The sequence below is a fragment of the Hippocampus comes genome, unplaced genomic scaffold (genome assembly GCF_001891065.2).
Source record: "Hippocampus comes isolate QL1 unplaced genomic scaffold, H_comes_QL1_v1.1 scaffold458, whole genome shotgun sequence".
NCBI classification, from domain to species: domain Eukaryota; kingdom Metazoa; phylum Chordata; class Actinopteri; order Syngnathiformes; family Syngnathidae; genus Hippocampus; species Hippocampus comes.
In genome coordinates, this window is record NW_017805628.1 from 168,514 (window position 1) to 185,653 (window position 17,140).

At 42.6% G+C, this 17,140-nt stretch overlaps 1 protein-coding gene across 4 annotated transcripts; it reads right to left on the reverse strand.

Moving 5' to 3' along the window:
* Nucleotides 1-467: 467 nt before the first annotated feature.
* On the reverse strand, nucleotides 468-17,046 carry tom1l2a (target of myb1 like 2 membrane trafficking protein a). Of its 4 annotated transcripts, XM_019881507.1 has the most exons (16): nucleotides 16,923-17,046; nucleotides 14,148-14,232; nucleotides 13,407-13,485; nucleotides 13,179-13,328; nucleotides 12,118-12,252; nucleotides 11,915-12,049; nucleotides 11,695-11,811; nucleotides 11,290-11,423; nucleotides 11,161-11,203; nucleotides 9,476-9,647; nucleotides 8,976-9,072; nucleotides 8,680-8,755; nucleotides 7,966-8,040; nucleotides 4,715-4,774; nucleotides 3,391-3,427; nucleotides 468-3,283 (listed from the first exon to the last, which is right to left on the reverse strand). In XM_019881507.1, the coding sequence occupies exons 1-16, from the start codon at nucleotides 16,972-16,974 to the stop codon at nucleotides 3,141-3,143; spliced, it is 1,590 nt and encodes a 529-aa protein (XP_019737066.1). In that variant the 5' UTR covers nucleotides 16,975-17,046; the 3' UTR covers nucleotides 468-3,140. The 4 variants fall into 4 exon arrangements, with proteins under 4 accessions (XP_019737066.1, XP_019737068.1, XP_019737067.1 ...); XM_019881509.1 differs by lacking the exon at nucleotides 7,966-8,040; XM_019881508.1 differs by lacking the exon at nucleotides 4,715-4,774.
* Between the last annotated feature and the right edge of the window lie 94 nt (nucleotides 17,047-17,140).

Below are 17,140 nucleotides of genomic sequence, written 5' to 3' on the forward strand. Positions count from 1 at the left end.
CTAAGCAGTTTTGAATTCCGTACATTTTAGGTGTGACGTTCTTTAGCAGAGAATATTGGCGCTTTGGTATGCTTCTTTAGCTTTCTCCTTTATTTACACTTTCTGCCCTTAACTTTAATTTGTGGTGAGATTTGCACTATTACGGTGTTTTACCCATGATATTTTTGGGCATAGCATACAATTTGTCAACAATGACACAACAACGAGGAATTTCGCCCCAATATGGAGCTGTCCGGCGTGCCTTTGGCGAGGAATGCATCCTGAAGGACATATAAAGAGACCAAAAAGTAATGTGACAGAGAAGACTAAAGGGGGCCATTTTGAAGCCATTTTTTAATGTTTGCGTTTTACACGCCAACAGACAAAAAATGGCTGTGAGAACACTGCAAAATTGTGTTTACTTTCAAATTTCAACATGCAGCCATCGCGAGCGACATCACGCAATAATGCAATAAGAACAAACCGTGTGAGGTAGCAGTCTCACATGTGTTTTATTGGGCAGTTACATACGTGCATCAAGACACACAGAGACCCGACAGTCAGCGATGGCAGCAGATGGCATGGCCCCCAACAGACACGGAACATCCACAAACGCAAAACGTGTACAGTCGCGTTCCAATCAATAACGCAACCTGAATTTGGAAGAGTCCACATTTCATTCGACACGTATGCATCATGAAAACACCATGTTAAAAAATTCCAACACAACGTTAAGCAACTTCAGGCCACATTCGTTTAGCCCGTATGGTAACAGTTTACTCAAACATTGACTGTTAAATAAATCTCTTCCATTTCCAGCCAATTTAGTTAACCCTAATCCTAGATAGTTCAAAAGATTAGGTCGGCAAATGTATTTTTCACTTAATCTAAAGATTGTTACCAAATCCAGTGGACTATAGAGGCAATAATACTGCATCTGACTAATAAGGGTTTTGGTCTCAAGCTGAAAAAAATATATATATAAAAAATAGACGCAAAGCAAAATTGGAACAAAGCAGGAGGTTAAAAGTGCTGCATTTTAAAATAGGATGGAATTTTGGGATCTTGGAAATACCAAAGACATACTTCAGTTTCAGAAGAGAAGATGAGTGATGGGAAAATAAAAATAACAATTTTGCTGACATCAAAATAATGAATGGTAAAAAATATATTGTTTCTCAAAAAGTGTTAAAACATATATACACAACCAGGGGAAGAAATAATACATACATCGCCCTTCTGTCTGCATAGCACGATTAATAAAAACATATTTTATTGATATTTTTTTAATCAAGGTGTGTGTGTGTGTGTGTGTGTGTGTGTGTGTGTGTGTCTTGTAGGTAATTGATTACAATAGTTTGGTGCAGTCCAGGCAGTTTAAACACTTAATTTCTCACCCACGTCTCCTGCCATTTCTATTGTGGTCAAAGAAGTTACACTGTTGTTTTGTTTTGTTTTTTAGTTATGTGCAAAATGAAGAAATTCAAAACAAAATGTCTTTCCCTTTTTCCTAGAAAAATATGAACCACGTTGTAAACACTCATAACATGACATTATTTTGTTCCCTTTTTTTTTTTTTTTAAACTTTAAAGTGTGAAAGTGTTAACAAGCTTCAGGTTAACCATATTTGAAGGAGTACAAGTAAAGGGGGCCTAATTACTGATGGGGTAGGGGGAGAAAACTGTCAGTTTGGAATAATTCCAGATATTAAATATAGCTTCTCGGAACAAAAAGTAATCAATGGGCATATTATGGACCCTTCCTTTTTTACATTTGCATAACAGTCTATTTTCAAAACACTGGTGCCTTGAGATACGAGTTGAATTGAATCCCATGACCATATTCGTAACGCCCCTGTAACTCAAATTAGCTTTTCCACTTGGAATGAACGGAAATTAACTTGTTCCAGCCCCCCCCCCCGACGAATGTGTTTTATTAATTCATTTATTGAACCGCTTCTCCTCACTAGTCACAGGTATGCTGGAGAGTGTCAGTCAGGAGTATATAAACAAAGAAGACTTTCACAATTAGAGTAAGTGACTCAGTAGACTACTGCAATATTATGAGCTTCTTTTTTCTTTTTTGCAGGTGATAAAGAAATGTTCCATCAAGTATTGTATTGTGTGTCTTCATGTGTTGATGCAACTATCCATTGCTTCAAGGGTTAGAACACGGCGGCTATTGATGTGGTTTGTTAGCCCGTCGAGGGAGTTTTGCATTTGGTGTTCGCGGAAGGCAAGGCTGTGCGGTTGTCTTAAAAAAAAAAAAAAAAAAAAAAAAATGTAACGCTCCTCGTTTTAGGTTGAGTTTGACAGTACACTTCAACTGCGAGTGGCGTTAAATATCTTAAGGCCTCCTTTTTTTTTTTTTTTTGTGTAAAGAATTGTTCGCTATCTGCCAAACTGCTGCTTTGTGTGACGCGAGATGAGTTGTGTTCACTGCCCATACAGCGCTTGTACGGGGGGGGGGGCTAAGACCGTCACTCGTATCTCCAGGCACCATTGTCTGTATTCGGATTGTTTTTCTTCCCTTTGGTTAGAGGGTTGCTTGTTAAGATGAGCCAGTGTGGTCCTTGCTCTATCACAGCCTGCCGGAGTCGCAAACTCCTGCACATCAGTCTTTTTGTCACTCTCTGGTCCAACTCTTTTAAAGCATTACAACACTTGGGACGTGAACACTAGCGTTTTGTAGCAGCTCAATGAAGATTTGTTAGCAGGATTATACACTCCACTTAACTGTTACTTGGAATAGTTATGGGGAGGAATGAGCACTTGTGCATACGACAGCGCAAACCATTAAAACAATAAATGCTTAGATTAGCAATTAGCCCACGATACGAGTTCGTCCTTGCAATGGCTGAAGTTTGTCTCGCATCAACCAAGCTTGTCATTTTAAACCCCTCTCTATTCGTTAGGCCGTTATCCTTTGGTGGAGCATTAGAAATGTGAAGTAAGGCGTCACTACATCCCACATTGACGAATCAAATACTTCCACGAATGGTATTACACAATCTGCCCGTCGTCTGTGTATGTTGGGAGAAACACTGTAGCAAGAGGCAAGAGGTTGAAATGGGACCGGAGGACCATTTTCAAGGGGAACCATTCAAAGCGCCGACCTTCAGACGGGCCCACAGGGAGCGACGGAGATACTCAAGTGCAAGTCTACAAGGCAAAGAGGGCGTCTTCGGTCCGTTCGGCTTTCTTGTGAGGGCCGACGGGAGCCGGGAGCGGAGGATGAGCGGGGTCGACCCCGGCGGGAGATGTGTCTGATGTCTTCGCTCGCTCCTCCAGGAACTTATCAAACTCTGAAAGAAACACAAGGAGTCATTAAAGGGCATCTATGCAAAATTGATTGGTTGTGCATTTATTTTTGGAATGAGGCAAACGAACAAAACCAAATGCTTTGGCGTACCTTCACTGGTTACGCCTTCATCCTGAGGATCGCCTTTCTATTAATGAAAAATGTGGTTATTGAAAGTTTTGGCAAACAATCTTACTTCATCTTGTGAAATAATGGACTTCAGTTAAAACACACCTTGCCACAAGTAATTGCTGAGTGTGCCATCTGTGTGAACAAAGGCCTCAACAGGGCTACAGCTATCGAAAAATTTGTCGAATCGATGAATCCGACAAGAAATTATTTGGCACTTTTAAACAGAATAACGTGCATGTGAGTTGCAGGTTTTGTCCAATAGGCGATCTCCATCCTCATATTCTTTTAGTAGGATTTGTGACTGAGTGTGTGCAGGTTTAAAATGTGGAGCCTGGCTCGGTGAGTGACGTGGGTGTCGGCAAATGAGAGTGTATAAACGTCTTGTTTGCACTGTTTGTTCTGTATCGGGATTGAAAATGCACGGGCAGCTGTGTCTTTCCTTGACCACGAGCCTAGGCTTTACAATATGTCTCACTAGCGATGGTAGGCGCTATTTAATGAGCAAACATCGATACCTTGCGTTGGCTATCGGAGGCATGATGTCGTAGCTACTGCTCTTTATCTTCCTTCATCTCCTAAACATTTTGGACAATCTGTCTTTCATAGAAATGTTCCTTGTAGCTCAAATTATTCAAGTTATTCGATTAATTGTTGCGGCCCATCGCCTTACCTCACGTAATGATCATGATGGTGAAATTAAACACCGTGGCGTCTGGACCATTTACATTATATCAATAACGTGAATAATTTAGGAAACAAATATTAATTATAATAATTGCTGATTATAATTAAAAATAAGATTTGTACTAATAAAGGCCTTTTTTAACATGCACAAAGCCATCTGGATACTGTATTAACTGTACAATAGCATACAGAATAGACTAAAAACAACACTTGATTTGGTACACATGCATTTTGTAGTGAGTACTCGAGATAAAGATGTCTTATTTAGCAACTTGAGAAATGTAAAATATGACACCTTGCAGTGAGATGAAATCACAAAAATAAACACATTGTTGCTTTAGTAGCTCTCTAACAGACTCAAAACTGATCATTACTCGGCAACATGGACACTCAGTACATTTAAGCATGTGTACCGGGCCACGTTTGTGAGTGAGTCAAGCCTCACGCTCATTCATCTGTGATGTCAGTCATTGATGGAAATCAAGTAGGATTAGTGGGAATAAAAGGAATCTGATGTTAGAGGAAACTAATGTTTTGCGGGACGGATGGGTCAGGAAAAAAATAAAAGTGAGGGACAGGAAAAAAAAAAGTTTTAAAATCAAAGTAAATTAAGTCTCACCACATCAGCACAGAGCCACTCCTCTATATCATCCATGACAGAGGACTGCGAAACAGGGATCTACGGAACAAAGCCATGGACAAAGCAGGGAGCGGTGCCCCCCACCCAAAAAAAAAAAAAAGCCACATGACACAAAAGACAACCACATCACACAACGGAAACAAATATCACAAAACATAAATAAAAAAAAGCAGGAATCACTAATTGCTCAGGCAGGAGGAAAATTGAAAAAAAAGGAAAAAGCAAGGGTCAACCAACTCTCAAGTAGGTGCTGTCACTGCGCAACAATCTGCGAGTGAGCTGCTGACCTGAAGAACAAGGAGTTCCCGTGGTGGGTGTTTTCTCGTTAGCTCCGTGGTGCTGACACAACCTAACGGCTGCCGCCTCATGTCACGCAGCGGCGTTCATTAATTCACATCATTTGGGAATTAGCAAATTATTTCAACCTGATTAAGAAATGGATTGGAGGAGAAAGGCGGGAGCCTCGGGAACTGTCAAGGGGCAATCACGCGCACACGCACACACACGCACAGAGCGCTGTGATGCTAAGGCACAGTGAGGAGAGCATGTGTGGGACAGGCAACACATTTTCAGAGGACGGTTTAGGATAATACACAAGTTGGTTGTGGATTCTGGCCGTGACTTGTTACCAAAGACGAGGCAGAGTTTTTCATTCCTTTAAAGCGGTTAAGCTAATTTTACACTTGCGTGATGAGCGTGATTCAAAAAACGAGTGAGTCTAGAAGTGAAGTGTTGCCTTACACCTTTGTCATTATTGCGTGTCTAATAGTTTTTATGTCTTAATACCTATGACCAGTGGTTAAGTTATCTTTTAGCACCGAAAGGAGTGACTCTCAAAGTGTAGTAGTTTGTGCACGCCCTCTAGTGGCAGGTGAAAGAATCGCTGCCTAGGGATTTTGAACAGTTCCATTTGTTTTTAAATATTTATTTGGGGACATATTTATGTGGATTACATTTTAAATGAGGGTGGCCCGGTGGGCCAGTGGTTAGCGTGTCGACCTCACAGTGCAGCTCCGGCTTCCCTGTGTGGAGTTTGCAAACCCACGGGCCTGTGTGAGTTTTCTCCGGGTAATCTGGTTTCCTCCCAGATTCCAAAAACATGCGTGGCAGGTTGATTGAACACTCGAAATTGTCCCTAGTGTGAGCGCGAATGGTTGTTCGTCTCTGTGTGCCCTGCGATTGGCTGGCAACTGGTTCAGGGTGTCCCCCGCCTACTGCCCAAAGACAGCTGGGATAGGCTCCAGCACCCCCCGCGACCCTTGTGAGGATAAGCGGATCAGAAAATGGATGGTTGGATGGACATTGTAAATGAATCTTTGTTTAGGTTTTTTTTTGTTTTTTTTTTCATTTTTGCAACGTTTGGGTGCAATGCTAAGGTTCAAACTGTGTATGACGTTTGTGGCTTACAAAGATGGGAAATATATTTTTTAGGAATAAAACCTGTCTCATTCTTGATCACATTATTTTTTTTTAGGTGGTACTTGCTGTAAAAAGTTTGAGAAGCACTGCTCTGCACACCGAATAAAGAATTTACAACGGTGATAGTTTGACTCTAAAACCAAAATCCGAACAAATCGGTGATCAGTATCCCCTAACATGTTCAACCTCAAAGGTCCCATTTAAAAAAAAAAAAAGTGCACTTAAGATAAAGCGTGACATCTAAGCACCCCACATGCTTTTTGGTATTAAAACCAATACCAATGTTGTGGTTGTGCAACAAAGTGAACCTCGTATGATGTCACGAGAGAGTCTTATCACAACACTTATTAAAAGTCAAAAGGTGGAAGCCTTCTTGTGACATTACAGCAGAGAAGCGAGAATGACACTAAAGCGACAAAAAGTGGTACTAGGAGGGCTCAAAAGGTTCTTATTCAAACATTTACAGAGATAACGCTAAAAACGTTACAAATACAAAGTCACGTGTCCGTTGACTGGTCGTGTCAGGTTAGACCGGGACGTGTGGCGGCGGCTATCTTGGGTCATGTTTGTTTATCTGCGTCACAATACTCACGGCTACACGACCATTTTGTAATAAGCAAGCGATGCTGTTGATTTGCATTGTCACATTTTGTCCAACTTCAACAGTAAATTGGTGTTAGAGACCTTTTTTCTATCTAGCAGTGCTAATAGTAGTCTACTGTCGGTTTTAGTGTGCTTTTGAAACAGGATGAATCTGGCAGATGAAAGTGGGGAAAGGTTCATGTCAGGCCTATTTTTATATTTAGGTGAAGGTTGAAGGCTGAAAGGGGACAGGAACTTTTCAGTGTTTGGCAGCTATGTCAATGAAAGAAATCAGTGGTGGGCAATATGGAGAAAAAAAACTGCTTTCATGAAGTCTATATTTCTTAAAAATATCTATCACAGAGGCTGTAAATCACAGGTGTCAAAGTCAAGGCCCGGGGGCCAGATACGGCCCGCCACGTCATTTGATGTGGCCCGTGAAAGCAAATCGTCTGTGTCAACTTCCATGATCATTGCTTAAACCTGCACCGAAATCTCAAATTGTCATACATAATAAATAACAGTGACATTTTGCAATCATTTTGTTGCCCTGGTTTTACACTTTGAGCAATAATTTAACAAATACCTGAATGATTTCAAAACTAGTGACCCATCATTTTTTTGTGCACAAGTAATAATACGATGTGTTGATAACATTTATTCGGTTACACTGTCTTACGTACGTACTTACGTACAGCACATTTGAAAATAAAGTTGTATTCAATTCAATTCAATTAATGGACCTCCGAGGGAAGACGTAACTCCAAAGTGGCCCGCGACAAAAATGAGTTTGACACCCCTGCTTTAAATGAATGCAGCAGAATAAATACCTGACCAAACATGATGCTGTGCCATGAAAATATTCAAGACCAAAGCTGGCACAAAGACATCCTGTTTATAGATCTGCCGTGCCATTTGCAATATTTGGAAAATGGCTCAGTCAGCTACAAAACAGGAGCGCCAAATTTGCAGTCGTAGAAAAAGGTTATCTTTAATGTTACCGTTCATCATATTGCCCATCACTGGAGTACGGCGCCTGTGTTAGATATGGACTTGGCGTAGGGAAAATTTGCTGGTAAGGGGCTTTTATTTCAGCAGTCCAGGAGAGAGAGGCGTGAGACTAAAAACAATGAGCGGTGGAATTATGGGGGAGGCCCGGATGAAGCGAGTGGTGGTGATGGGGGAGTAGGAGGAGGAGGAGGAGGACACACTCAGGATGGAGTCCTCACCATTCCTTGGGTAATAAGCCAGCTGTCTATGGGCAGCTCCTGATCTGCTGGGTTATCATCCCCTTCTACCCTCAGCTGAATCAAGGACAGAAATACACCTTACTCCAAAGAAGACAGAGCACAGAATAGCACAGACAGCCAAGTCCAAAATGGAGGAAGGAGGGCAAAAGATGGAGCGAGAGGAAGATGAAAATATGGCTGGGGCGGGGAAAAAAAGATGCCACGACTCCAAAGGGAAGTGACTTGAATTGGTACTGTTTATGTCTGCCACTGTGTATGGAGCTTGAGATCTTCGAAGGACACCTTATGCATGCAAAGTGGTAACATGCACATGGACAAATGTATTGGGACGCCCTGCCGTGAAACTTACAAGAGGTGAAATGAGAAAACTATGGAATTGACCCACCGTTTGAAGCTTACAACAGATTCCATTCTTATGGGAAGATTTGAATGTACGGTAAGGGCGAAGATTTGAGAGAAACCTAAAGTTCAAGCACTTGATAAGTCCACCGATTAAGACTTTTGTCCATATGGTGTCTTTTGTCATGTGTTCAAAGAGAATCAATCAAAAAAATGTGTTGATTGTACAAATAAGTGTTGGTTCACTCTTTTTGAGTTTGTAGGAATGCACACAGAAGGCCGCTGTAAATGTCAGTGTGGCAGAGCGTCACGAGCAAGACAGACGCTTGTGACGCCTGTGTCGAGTGCACTCACCCCTCCCGTGTTGTGCTGTCGAACATCCAAAGCCGAAGCCAGGCCACCCAGAGCCTGGGGATCTTCGTACTTGACACTGTGCACAACAAAACACATCACCAACACAGATAAGAACCACCAGCCAGTGCGTCCTGGCCTCTCTAAGCTTTCTATTGGCTGACCGTCTGAACAACGGTCTTGTTCTAAAACGATTCTTCTCACATGTGTACACCTAATAAGGTTTAAAAAAAAAAAAAAAAAAAAGAAAAATTTCTGAAACAGCTGTACAAGCCAATGCCAAAAGCATGTCGACATACTTTTTGCGCTGTTCAGCCAAAGAGCTGCTCCGAGTCTGAGCGAACATGTCAAAGTCATCCTGATTGTTGCGGCTTGGTTGACTTGCAGGACCAACATCTGGAACAAGGTCGCAACACAGATTTAAAAAAAAAAAAAAAAAAATGTTGTTGTTAATGGAAACCAACAGAGCAAAACAGCATGATATATAATTACCTAATTATACGTTGCCATCATGTCACAGAAGGAATATCTAAAGTACACCTGTCAAATATGTTTCCCGATGCTTTGTCCTAATACTTGGTGATTTTTAGCTGACGTTACGATTGATAACATGCTAATGACAGGTTCCCGAGGACAAGCTAGCAAATATTTGTGTCATCCCGCTTGGATTCAAACTGTTGAAACACTTTGGTGGCAAACCTTGGACTCGTCCCTAATTGAGAGTTCCTGGTAGCTATTTGTCACTTTGAAACTAGTTTCAAGACAAATTTTTAGTACGCAGACTTTGTTGTTTTCTTACCGAGGCCGGCCAGCGCAGAGGACAGCGATGCCGCAGCGGGGTTCCGGGCTGGGGAGGCAGCGGCCCCTGTGGCGCTGTGAGGAGGCGGGCTGGACGGCACTCTGGGTGAGAAGACGGCGGGGGAGCCGGAACCCAAGTCGATCAGGTTGTCGTCTGTGGCCTCACCCAAAATCTAGGAGAAGACATGGGCACAAGTCAAATGTAGCTTGAACAATAGAAAATAACATCTTGTGCACCGGGGCAATAATTGGTAGGAACAGAGCTTTGTTTAGCAAATTTGTGGAACTTAGGACACAATTTTTATGGCAACGGCAGTAAATGTATGGACCAGGCCTTTCCATGAGTAGCGAAAAGAAATATATCACAATGATCCCCCAAAAACTTCAAAATCATTTCAAAGTGATCTTGCAAAATCAACCCTTAAAAATAAATGAATTGCAGATCATTTTATTTAGGAAAAAAAACCCACCATAAATGCACATTCGCAGTCGTCGTTTGAGTTTTGGGGAGTGCAGTTTTGGTAGGTGAATAAATAAAGCTTGGAAATCAATGAATAATCATTTTTCATAATTTCATTATCAATTCAATTAATCTTGATTATTTTTTTTCCCCATAATCCAATAAATATTGCAATATTATGTGTCTATGTTATATGAGCTCCGCCAATGTGTAAAACTATCATGGCAACGACGATGCAATTAGCTCGCCTGTCTGCAGCATGTCGATCAACTTAGATCCTCCCCGAAATACAAAGATACTTCCTTGACACCAGTTACGACCTTCTCTATTAGCAATGGCTTTGGCGCCTTTTGGGGGCATCTCAAATCATTATAGAAAGCTTTCAAAAAACAATAATGGGTGGTTTTTTTTCTGGGAATAGCTGAGCATAAGTTAATAAAAAAAAAAAGTGAATATGTCAACAGCTAAGTGCAAAAAGGGAAGGGTTCACTGCCACACTAACAAGGAAAGTCACGAGGTACTGACATGCTTTTTTTTTTTTAATGTTTACTAATCCCACTAAGCGGCACGGTGACCCAGTGGTTAGCGCGTCGACCTCACAGTGCAGAGGTACCGGGTTCAATTCCAGCTCCGGGCCTCTCTGTGTGAAGTTTGCATGTCCTCCCCGGGCTTGCGTGTGTTTTCTCCGGGTACTCCGGTTTCCTCCCGCATTCCAAAAACATGCATGGCAGGCTGATTGAACACTCCAAATTGTCCCGAGGTGTGAGTGTGAGTGCGGATGGTGGTTCGTCTCTGTGTGCCCTGCGATTGGCTGGCAACCGGTTCAGGGTGTCCCCCGCCTACTGCCCGAAGACAGCTGGGATAGGCTCCAGCACCCCCCTTGTGAGGATAAGCGGATCGGAAAATGAATGAATGAATAATCCCACTGTTCATCTCAGGAACTTTTGCTGCCATCAAACATGGCAACAAAGTCATCCTCACCTCCATGAGCTAGCCACAAGACAACAAAACAGAGCACACCCAGATCAACAGAAAGCAAACAAACAAATCTATGGGATGTGGCGAGAGATGCCCCGCCCCCTCTCGGACTGCACATCACTTAAGAATGTTGCTGTGGTGCTTGTGGTCACCTTGTAGATATTTACGCACTCCAACAGACGACATTCTCTCTCGCATGCAAATCACCAACTGTGGATGCATTGCGAGCAGGTCCAGGTAACACTTACCGTTTTGTTGTGAGCGCATCGCCCCGACCTGTACCGCTCATACCTGGAAGCAGCAAAACACACTGTTATAGGGACTTCAAGAATCATGGACTGTTTTGACGCGCGCGTGATCCTTCAAAGCGTCCGCACCTCTCGTATCGGAGGAATATGTTGTTGAGGTCATCATTGACGTGCAGCAGCTCCTCGGTCACTTCCTCATTCGACACGCGCGAGATGAGTTCCACCACTCGCTGCTGCATTGCTCGGCATGTCCTGTGCAGCTCCTTAAAACATAAGTAGGTAAGGGGAGAACGAAAAATAGATGGATCTGATTTCAGATGCAAGGTGGACTGAAAGTTGTGTATCGATTTTGTTGAAAAGGGTGAATATACGTACAGTGATTGTTAAAGTCAGCAAATAGAGAAAGAAGGCTGCAACGTGACTCTGAATGAAAACATTTTACTAAGACCATGGTAAACTACTCCCTCTGGTGGCTATAATACATTGACATGCGGGCATACTGTGCTCTATTGTAATCTAAATCCTCCAACAAACCTGGAGCAGTTCGAGATCGGATCTGTCTTCCTGGCCGGGGACCATCTCCGTGAGCATCTCTGACAAGACTTTAATGTTGCCTCTCACTATGTCCAACTCGCTACGTAACCTCGCCACCTGTGGGCAAAGACAGTCCAAAAAAAATTTAAAAATCACTTCTGAACATCAACGTGAGAAAAGAAGCAATGGACGGCCCAAGGTGGGTCTCGGTCTACATCACCTGCTCGGGAGTTGCTGTGATGGGGCCGCGTGGAGCGACGTGTGTGGCAGATGAGTTGGTGGCTGGTTTTGGAGATGGAGCAGAGGTTTCGGGTGCCAGGTACTTAATCATAGCTGGGTCCACCTCCGGTGTGCCCTGGGAGGAGACATATGAGATCATAGTCAATATGGGATGAATGCGTGTTTCCAAATGCAGGTCTTTACCCGCTGCGGTGTGTGGATGGGGGACAGCGCATCCAAATCTGCCATGGGAAATTCCATGCCCTTCCTCTTCAGTTCTTCATAGATGTGAACCACCCCGGTAAGATCAGGACTACTCCGGAAGGCATCGGCCCAGGCCTACCGCACAGAGACTTAAAATTATTTGCTCATGAAAAGGTTATTTGAAAACATAGGAAGAAGCTAGAGTCTGTATAGACTGATTAAGTTCTACAGCAGTGAGGCCGTGCTAGAGGAGAAGAGAGTGCATGGCTGTTGTGAAAGTCACAAAGCTCAATGAGGAGTACTGCTTTGAAAATGGCGATTTACCGTATTGGCCCGAATATAAGACGGCCCTGATTATAAGACGATCCCCTCTTTTTCAAGACTCAAGTTTGAAAAAAGACTTTTTGGACACCAAGTAAATTTTTATACAGAAAATAATTACCGGTATAGTACATCTGAAACAAATGATTATAACAATATATTTGAGAGAAAAAGCATGTTATTTGGCCTCATTCAAATCTAAAGTGCAATCACATTCGTAAATGAATGGCTTTTGGTTTTTTAAATGTAAATTACATCATAACTTCTCCTCAGCTGCCGGTTAACCTGGCCGATCTTCGACCCACTTTTCTCCAGATTGTCACTACGTTTCTCGATTTTCTGTTATCTCTTCCATTATTTTCTTCTCTTTTCCTTCTTACTGCTATTTTTTATTTTTCTTCTTCGCGCTACCGCTATTTTTATTTTTATCCTTCTTGGCAGGGGTTCACTTTGGCCTGGGGAGTCAAGTTCAGCATTCGCTTCATTGATATCTGGCGCCATCTAGCGTCGTGAATGGGTATAATGTCTAGACTCCAAATATAAGACGACCCCCACTGTTTCAGTCTTATTTCAATGCAAAAAACACCGTCTTATATTCGGGCCAATACGGTATCTTTCAATATCACATTCATATATCATATTCCATCATGCAACGTAAATTTGAAAAATGTGGGTTTTTTTTACAAGAACGCAGAATCTAAGTGCGTGTTTTTGGACCATCGTACAAACGCCGCCTGTACCTGTATGAGCGACAGCACTTTGTCTTGCACGATGGTCGGAGGGTTGGCTTTGGGGGAGATGATTTTCACCAAAACGCCATCAATGAAATCTCTGTTGGCCACCTGAACGTGAAACCTGTGGCCGCAGTTCTTCACACAGGTCTCCACTACCTACCGGGTCACAGATGATCAGTGAAATACACGCATGATATAATCATCTGAATCCAAAAGTTTCACGATGCCTTTCACCGTTAGCGCCAGCATGACTTCTCTATAATTCTTGTTGCCACCGAGTCGTTTCTTCAGCGCTCGCATGGCGTCTTTTGGCCTAAGGGGAAAGAAATGCGTGTCAACTTGAAAGCAGGACTCGCGCTGAGGTGAGACACTGACATCTCGTATTGAGAAAATAAATAAATAAATAAATGACTAGCATTCATCTAAAGTGCGTGACTTGAATTGAAAACGGCGGTTTCCATTTCGCTCACTCACTTTGGCGAACCGAATCAAAAGCAATACTGTACATCCTGACTTCAAAACAAAGGTTTTTGTGTTCGGAGAACCTGAGCAGTTACAGCGTGGATCCTTTTCTGTCGCATTGTCTTTGTTCGCAGGGGCTAAATGTGTTTTTTGTTGCTTATTTATATTTACTGGAAGGATGGACAACCACTACAGGCTGCTTTTTATTCCATTAAATCCCTTGTGCTAAGAATGCAAATAGATGATTTATCTGAGTAAGTGACGACCTCAGTATAAATTCCTGCATGTTGGCGTTCTTATGAGAAGTTCATTGAGAAGTTAGTACATTAACTGACCCCTCCAAAGCAAACAAAAGGCTTTTTTTTTTTTTTTTTTGCTCGAGTCACCCAGTCAAACAAAGAGAGCTCCGTGACAAACTGACGTGGGCACGAGCGCTGCGACAACCCGCATTCTTTCCCCCCCATCCTACACGGCAAACAGCAAACCCTTCGGTGGCTCATTTCGCAAACTCACCCCTCATCCGTCTCGTTTATGATGTCACAGATCTCTATGTTGAGGGCCCAGTCTTCATTCTGGAGGCCTCCATCAGTGGCCCTTTCTGGAAGAAGCAACAGAACCTTTGTTGTTGTTGTTTTTAACTCTTATTGAATAAAGTAAAGTGAGTTCAGAGATTTGTTTCTATATAGACACTACATGTTTGAATATAACTGCTGGAAAAAGTGTGCACAGACTGTCTGAGAGTTACAAAAATAGTTGCCGATTAATTTAATCATGAATTAATTTTTGACTTTCATTTTGACACCTCACAATAAACTACTCAGAATACGGCATATTCATCATGATGACAATCAGTATTTAAAAAGTGGTCCCAAATCCCATTTAAATTTCTTCTTTTCTCAGAACAAATGTACTTTGTAGGCACATTGTTATCCCGGTAACCACAACGCATATGAAATGACAGCGCGTTTCATCAAACGGCACTTGAAAGTTGATTTTAAACCGAGAGAATTAAAGCATCACCAGGCACACTTTGAGTAAAACGCTTGCGTCAGTAAATCAGTGGCAAACTTTAAGGCGGATAAGTGCAAGAGAAAAAGTGGACTTGAACGGTGGATTAGATGATTTGGATGTGCGGACAGGAGGATTTGCCTTCCTTGAAACACAGAGGCTTTGAGCCAACCTTCAGATCCAAGCAATGAGCTCCGTCTAGAACAGGGTTTGAAACCCACAGAGTGCATTCACGCATGGTGTCAATGCCTACCCACTCCCACCCCAGTCCTGGGAACTGAGAGCCCCTCAGTGGAGTCAGATGACTACGAGGCAGGCAGTGCCTCGCAGTGCCAACTAAGATGCTGTCCCTCTCTATTCGCAGCCTCCACATTTTCACATTTTCAGTCCCATCACCACTTTTCTCTTTGGTGCTGTCGCACTTCCAACACGTCTTGGTGACAAGCAAGCTACAAAAAATTAAAATAAAATAAAAATTTCAACATGGGATTTAGCTGAGTGTTAAGAGTCAACAAGAAGTCTAGGGCCCTTTAAGATGAAAAAGAAATTCTAAATAAAAAATTGATGCAGCGCAGCGCGGTTCTCCAGTGGTTAGCACGTCCGCCTCAACAGTGCACAGGTGCAGGGTTCGATTCTGGCTCCGGCTCTTCCTGGATGGAGTTTGCATGTTCTTCCCGTGCCTGCATGGGTTTTCTCCGGGTACTCTGGTTTCCTCCCACATTCCAAAAACATGCATGGAAGGTTAATGGAACACTCCAAATTGTCCCTAGGTGTGATTGTAAGCATGAATGGTTGTTCGTCTATATGTGCTCTGTGATTGGCTGGCAACCAGTTCAGGGTGTCCCCCGCCTACTGTTTAAAGACAGCGGGGATAGCCTCCAGCTCGCCCACAACCCTCATGATGATAAGCGGATTAGAAAATGGATGGATGGATGGATGTGGATGCACAATTGTGAGTGAATGTAAAGTTGGTTCAAAAAGTATTGAAAAAAAATGGCTTGATGGAAATTCTTTAAAAAGTGTAAAAATGTAACATAGTAGTCGTAGTAGTAGTAGTAGTAGTCTCTGCTCTCAAAGGTCTCAATCAATCAGAGCATCCATCTTCCACTTGAAGAAAAACACGTCGCACCTTGAGGCCCTTTTCATCCGTATCCATGCGAATGATGTGAAATAACAGGGTTTTGAGGCTTCCTATTCTTAAAAGGTTGAACTTGAAACCTGTTGTGCATTGAAATTGCGCATCTCAGAGGACAAAATTGGATGCGGATAGGTCATTGGCCGCAGCATTACATTTGCACAACAGTGCCTTTGCATAGATAACAATGCTTCGTTTGTATTCAGTCAATGCGGTACAGTATTCATTTCATCTGTTCATCCGTGGTTGTAGGTTGCAGTGGCGTATAAACTGCATACTGAGAGCTGTTTCATACTTTAATGGTGGATTCTATATTTTAGTTTAAGCACATTGAAAGTCTTCTCCAGGGTGTGTCAGAAAGGTTCCAGGACTGGTGTCACATAAGACAAATTTCATATCTACGTAAACGACAAGTTTGAAGTCCTCTCGAGTCTGGGCTTCTCAGCCTTCCCAGTCACGCCACGAAAGTTGCTCTAGCTGTGATGTTGTTTTTGTTTTTTTGTTTATTTGTTTGTTTTTCTCAGCCAGGAACTCTCAGGTGCTCAGGGCATTGTGAACTGGTGAGTCACCTCTTCTCACGCACTGAACGAAGCAAGCGTCCAGTTTGATTTTCTTGCCATCACGGACTGGGAAACTCATAGTATGTAGTTTGAGTTTGAAATGGATTTGTTAATACACACGCCCTGGTTTTTTTCTGACGAATGCCCCTCGTTACATTTCTGCAACACTGCAACTATCACGCACTGGATCCTATTAGCTGGTGAAAACATACCATTATTATTATTATTATTATTATTATTAAGACATTAATGAAATATGTATTCGGAAGACGGACGTGTTTGCCACAACTTTTCATAACTAAAGCTAACTTAAAGATGTTCCCGTCAACTTTCAGGGACTAAAATGCAAATGCGAGTAGGTGGTTGTCGAATGAATGTATTTATAAGATGCAATCGGAATTCGGAAGTTTACTAAAACAAAAAAGAAACAAAATGTTGTCTGGAAGCTCATTCCAATTAGATGACGTTTGTCGCAAGGATGCTAGCTCGCTATTTCCATTGACGCCACCCAGGAAAATATTGGTCTGCGTATATATCGCAAATGTCACTGCATCGCAAATGCTTTGACTTTAAAAGCGGACGTACCTATGCGTTGTCCCACGGGAGTGCTGTAGGGATTTCCCAGTAAGAACTCCATTTTGACACCAAACAATCCGCTCGGCGGTGACAGGCGGAGGCCCAGGCGCTACTCTTAAGCCCCGCCCCCAGAGCTATCCTATTGGACAACTCACATTCATATCTTAAATGCCAGTGTGGCTAATGCGGCTGTCAGTCATGTTTTGCTTCTCGTGGTATCGACATAC